The sequence below is a fragment of the Beta vulgaris genome, chromosome 1, assembly GCF_026745355.1.
Source record: "Beta vulgaris subsp. vulgaris cultivar EL10 chromosome 1, EL10.2, whole genome shotgun sequence".
In the NCBI taxonomy this organism is placed as follows: Eukaryota; Viridiplantae; Streptophyta; class Magnoliopsida; order Caryophyllales; family Amaranthaceae; genus Beta; species Beta vulgaris.
Window position 1 is genome coordinate 57,645,241 of NC_079202.1, and position 4,275 is coordinate 57,649,515.

General features: G+C 51.7%; 1 protein-coding gene across 1 annotated transcript; it reads right to left on the reverse strand.

Annotated features, from left to right (window-relative positions):
- Positions 1-792: 792 nt before the first annotated feature.
- On the reverse strand, positions 793-3,290 carry LOC130590295 (uncharacterized). The gene is made up of 4 exons (XM_057392370.1): positions 2,764-3,290; positions 2,305-2,431; positions 1,807-2,235; positions 793-1,725 (listed from the first exon to the last, which is right to left on the reverse strand). Exons 1-4 carry the CDS (start codon positions 3,288-3,290, stop codon positions 793-795), a joined length of 2,016 nt encoding a protein of 671 aa, XP_057248353.1.
- Positions 3,291-4,275: the final 985 nt, after the last annotated feature.

The window sequence follows — 4,275 nt, forward strand, 5'->3', positions numbered from 1 at the left end:
TTGTCCGGATTCCGGATTACCCACATTCCTCGCTCGGAAAATCAGCAAGCTGATGCACTGGCTCGGATGGCTAGTTCTGCTGAAGGGTCGGCCCCCAGAACCATAACTTGGGAAGTATTGAAGGAGCCTAGCATAAATGCCAAAGAGCAGCTCGTACTCAATCGATCCTCAAACTGGATGGGTGAAATTGTGGAATACTTGCGAGACGGGACCTTACCCAGTGATCCTAAAGAAGCCGACCGAATTAAGCATAAGTCAGGTTGGTTCCTTTGGCATGAAAGGCAGCTCTATAAAAAGTCCTTCACTCATCCCCTCCTCAAATGTATAACTCCCGAGGAAGGAAATTATGTCCTCCGGGAAATACACCAAGGAGCTTTAACAGGCGAGTAAAGCCTCGGCCAATCGGTCTGGGTGACTGGGTCGTTCGAAAGGTCGAAGCCACCGGACTTTCCCATCTCAAGGGAAAGTTGGGGGCAAATTGGGACGGCCCTTACAAGGTTACAGAGGTCATCAAGCCAGGGACATTCCGACTCGAATCTCCCGAAGGGGTCCCCCTGGTTCGACCTTGGAACTTAGACAATCTCAAAAGATTCTATGTTTAAATTCTTTTTTTTTCGTTACTTGCACTAGGGGCATGTTGTAAGGCCAGCACTACCTGGTCGGTTTAGCGAGCAAATCCAATTGTAACTCGGACTTAACCAGTCCATGTACTAAGTCGGGTTTCTCCCCAGAATAAAAAGACTTAGCCAGTCTCATTATTTTGATCAAAAAGGCAAGCAAGACTTAACCAGTTTATTGTCTATTAAATGTTGTAATATTGCAAGTAACGAAAAAGTGCGACACAAGGCAAGTTGCAAAATAATAGTTGTATTCCAATTGATGAAAAGTTGCAAAATACAACCAAGAGTTTACAAAAAATACAGGGTCGAAAGCGATGCAAAAACTAAAGCAAAAAGCCAACATGGCAAAAACATAGAAAAAACCGTAAGGCAGCTGGGGAGTGCGGTCGGCAGCAGGATCAGCAGCAGGGTCCTCAGCATCAGGTTGCTCGGCAGCATTCCCTGGAGGCGGCTCGATGCTAGCAGCGCCTTCGTCATCATCATCCTCGTCCTCGTCATCCGAGCTCATTTCCTCGGCCATTTTTGCCTTGATGACGGCTGCTTCAGCATCGACTATCTCCTGGTAGCGCGACCAGACAGAATTCCAGTCGGCTTCTGGACAAGAGTCGGCCAGGGCCTCCCGGAGCTTGCCAAGGGCCTCATCCTCGCCCATCTTGTGGGAAGACTGGCCAACCTCGGCGCAAAATTCAGTACAATCATCCGAAGCCTGCCAGGCCATGAACCACTCCTCCTGGGAGCGGGCAACGGCCGCATGAGCCTCTTTCAGTTGGGCCTCGGCTGTTGAGAGTTTGAACTTGACCCTCTCCAAGTCGCCCTCGACCTTTGCCAGATTGGTCTCGGCCGTAGCCTTGGCCGACTCGGCATTCTCCTTAGCCAAGGAGAGGTTGGCCCTCTCCACTTTCCACTCCTCCTGCTCCTTCTGCCAGGCCTCCTCGCCCTTCCGGATCTTATCCTCCACCTCTTCCTTGCGCAGCTCGGCCAGTCTTTTGTCCTCTCTGGCTTGGTACAGCTCGTCAAAGTGTGACCGAGCCGCGTCCTTCAGCTCCTGGACTTCTTGGACCAAAGCGAGCCGGTCCTCGGCCACTTTAGTCATCCGGATAGAGAACTGCCAAAGCAAAGCTAGTTGAGAAGAGGAAGTTGAGAAATAAAAGCAAAATGAAATGCGAAATAAACGAAGTTCACTTACGTCCATCCAAGAGCGGAAGAGCTCGCTCGACTCATTCCTCCCGTTGACCTCATTAATATGGTCTCGGTCGGTCTGAGTGCATAGGATCTCCAGTGCGTCGGAGATCCTCTTCTTCTTGTCCGTTTTGGACATTTGGGTGAAGGGGACGGGCGCCTCGGACAAAGAGCGCTCGGCCAAAGAAGGGTTGGAGGTCCCCTGAGCATGTCCCGGACTTCTGACAGGTTCAAAGTCCGAGGGATGAACCGAAATATGGGTGTCCCCCCCTCCAGAGTCGGGTCGGGGACTGTTCACCTCCACCGAAGGCTCCTTCCGAGCCTTTTTTGCTGAGGCCTCCTTCTCAGCTCGAGCCTTGGCCAGGGCCTTTTCTGTCAGCTCGACTCTCTCCTCGGCCCTCTCCTTGCGCTTCCTCGGTTTGGGGTTGGAGGGATCCTGTAAAAGCCAAGGAGTTAGCAAGATATGCGAATGAATTTAAACCGGTCGGATGGAAAAATTGTTTACCTTCGGCTTGGAAGGCTTGTTGATCTTATTGCCTTCATCTCGGCCCTGATCCGAGCGGCCTTGAGAGCAGCGGAAGTCAGTCGCTCGGCCATTCTTGGTCTTTCCTTCAAAAAGGACAAAGAAGCTTCTGCAAAAGGAAAAGCACAGTTAGCAAAAAAAACAAGTAAAGCACAAACAAGTCAACCGGACCCCCTCTTGCCGAATTACCCTTGGGAAGGCCGGACTCAGGCCGAACGCGGCGAGGAAGTGCTCATTCTTGAATAGCTTACAGCTCGGGAGCCAATTCCCCGCTACAAAAACCTCACCGCGTCCACTATCTTTGCCTCTAATTGCATGTAGATGGCGGCCACTGCTTCTCTTCCGATAGCTCGGGTACTTTAAAGTTGAGGCAGTGGTTGGGGTCGGCAGATGGAGGTACATGGGATGCCCCATTCTCCCCCATAGTAAACAAAGGCAAACCTCGACGAAACACCTTTTGCGAGTGGGTAGGTCGAGGACGGTTCGGTAGCCTCGCCGAGCCTGGAAGCACCACCAACCAGGTCCATGATCCCCGGCGGGCATCTCGAACAGCTTGTAAATGGTGCGCATAGGGTGAGGGTCGGTTTAACACGGATGATATCGCATATCACCTGAACCGCCAATATGCCGCCCCAAGAGTTGGGAGACAGCTGACCCAAGCACAAGTTATAAGCATTCAATATGTCCTTCTCAAACTGGGTCAGCGGAAACCTCAAGCCCATCTCCATGGCTTTGTAGTAGAAGGCAGTGCACCCCGGGGGCGGGCTCAGAATGGTGTGGCTGGCATCGGGTCGGACCAACAAATAGGGGTCCTTTATTTGGAACTTTGCTGCTTGGCCTCGGGCATCCTCCAGTAAGGCCTTTATTAGAGAAGGAAGAGGAAATTTTGCTCCCGGACCGCCTTTGGGGTCGATCTCAGGGTACGCGAGCCGACCGGATGTAGAAGCTTCGCCTTCTTCTCCCGGCATAGCTATCCAAACTACACCATCAGACACATATTTGTCTAAGTAACTCCTCGAAGAAGGATAGGCCAGGGACACCTCCCAGGGTAGGGGATGGTACCCTCGGCCTCCTCCTCCTCGGCTTGCGAAGGAGTACTCGGGAGGGAAAGCGCCTCAGGCACAGCCGAGGGATCCGGGCAACTTATTAAAGTTGACACCAATACCATTCCCATACCTCTCACCTCCTCGGCTAAATTATAAGGAGGTGAGGGAGGGGGTGTCACTGACTCGGACGAGCTCTCCATTATTTATCAACAGAAGGGGGTCGGCCGATTTTATTAAAAGAAAGAGAAGAAAAACTTAGTGAAAAAGCAAAACAAGTGCGTACCTGGTCGGACGAAGAAGATGGAACCCGGACTTAGAGAGAGAAGGAGCTCTAAACTTAGAGAGAGAAAGAGCAGAAATCTCAGATTTAGAGAGAGAGAATTGTAAAAGTGACAAAATCTCTCCCCTCTCTCCCTACTTATAGGCAAAGTCCTCGGTCTTCGTGTCCCGCGTCGCTTCTTGGACCGGGCCCTGTGTTTCCGCCACCTTAATGGGCCTCCCAAATGCCCAAAACTGTTCAAAAGGCACAGCTCCCAGGAATATCAATCGTCACAAAGGTCATAAATGACCAGAAGTTGAATCGCCACCATGTTTTCAAGCACCCTAATAATCCACCGTTGCCACGTGGCGTTTGGGTTTTCAAGAAGCTATTAAGTTCACCAGCTCAAGATTGCTAGTTCATCAGCTCAAGGTTACCAGCTCGGTCACCTCAGCCAGTGGTCCAAAACCTCAGGCACCGGCTCGGACAAGCATGGGACTCATTGGCCCCTCATCCTAGCCGCGTCCAACCAGCTCGGCCCTAGGAGGCACTCCTCCTTGGTTGAGTAAGTCTCCTAAGTCCCAGATAGACTTAGCGAGAGCAGGCACCGGCTCGGACAAGCATGGGGTGTAACACCCCGATAATTCT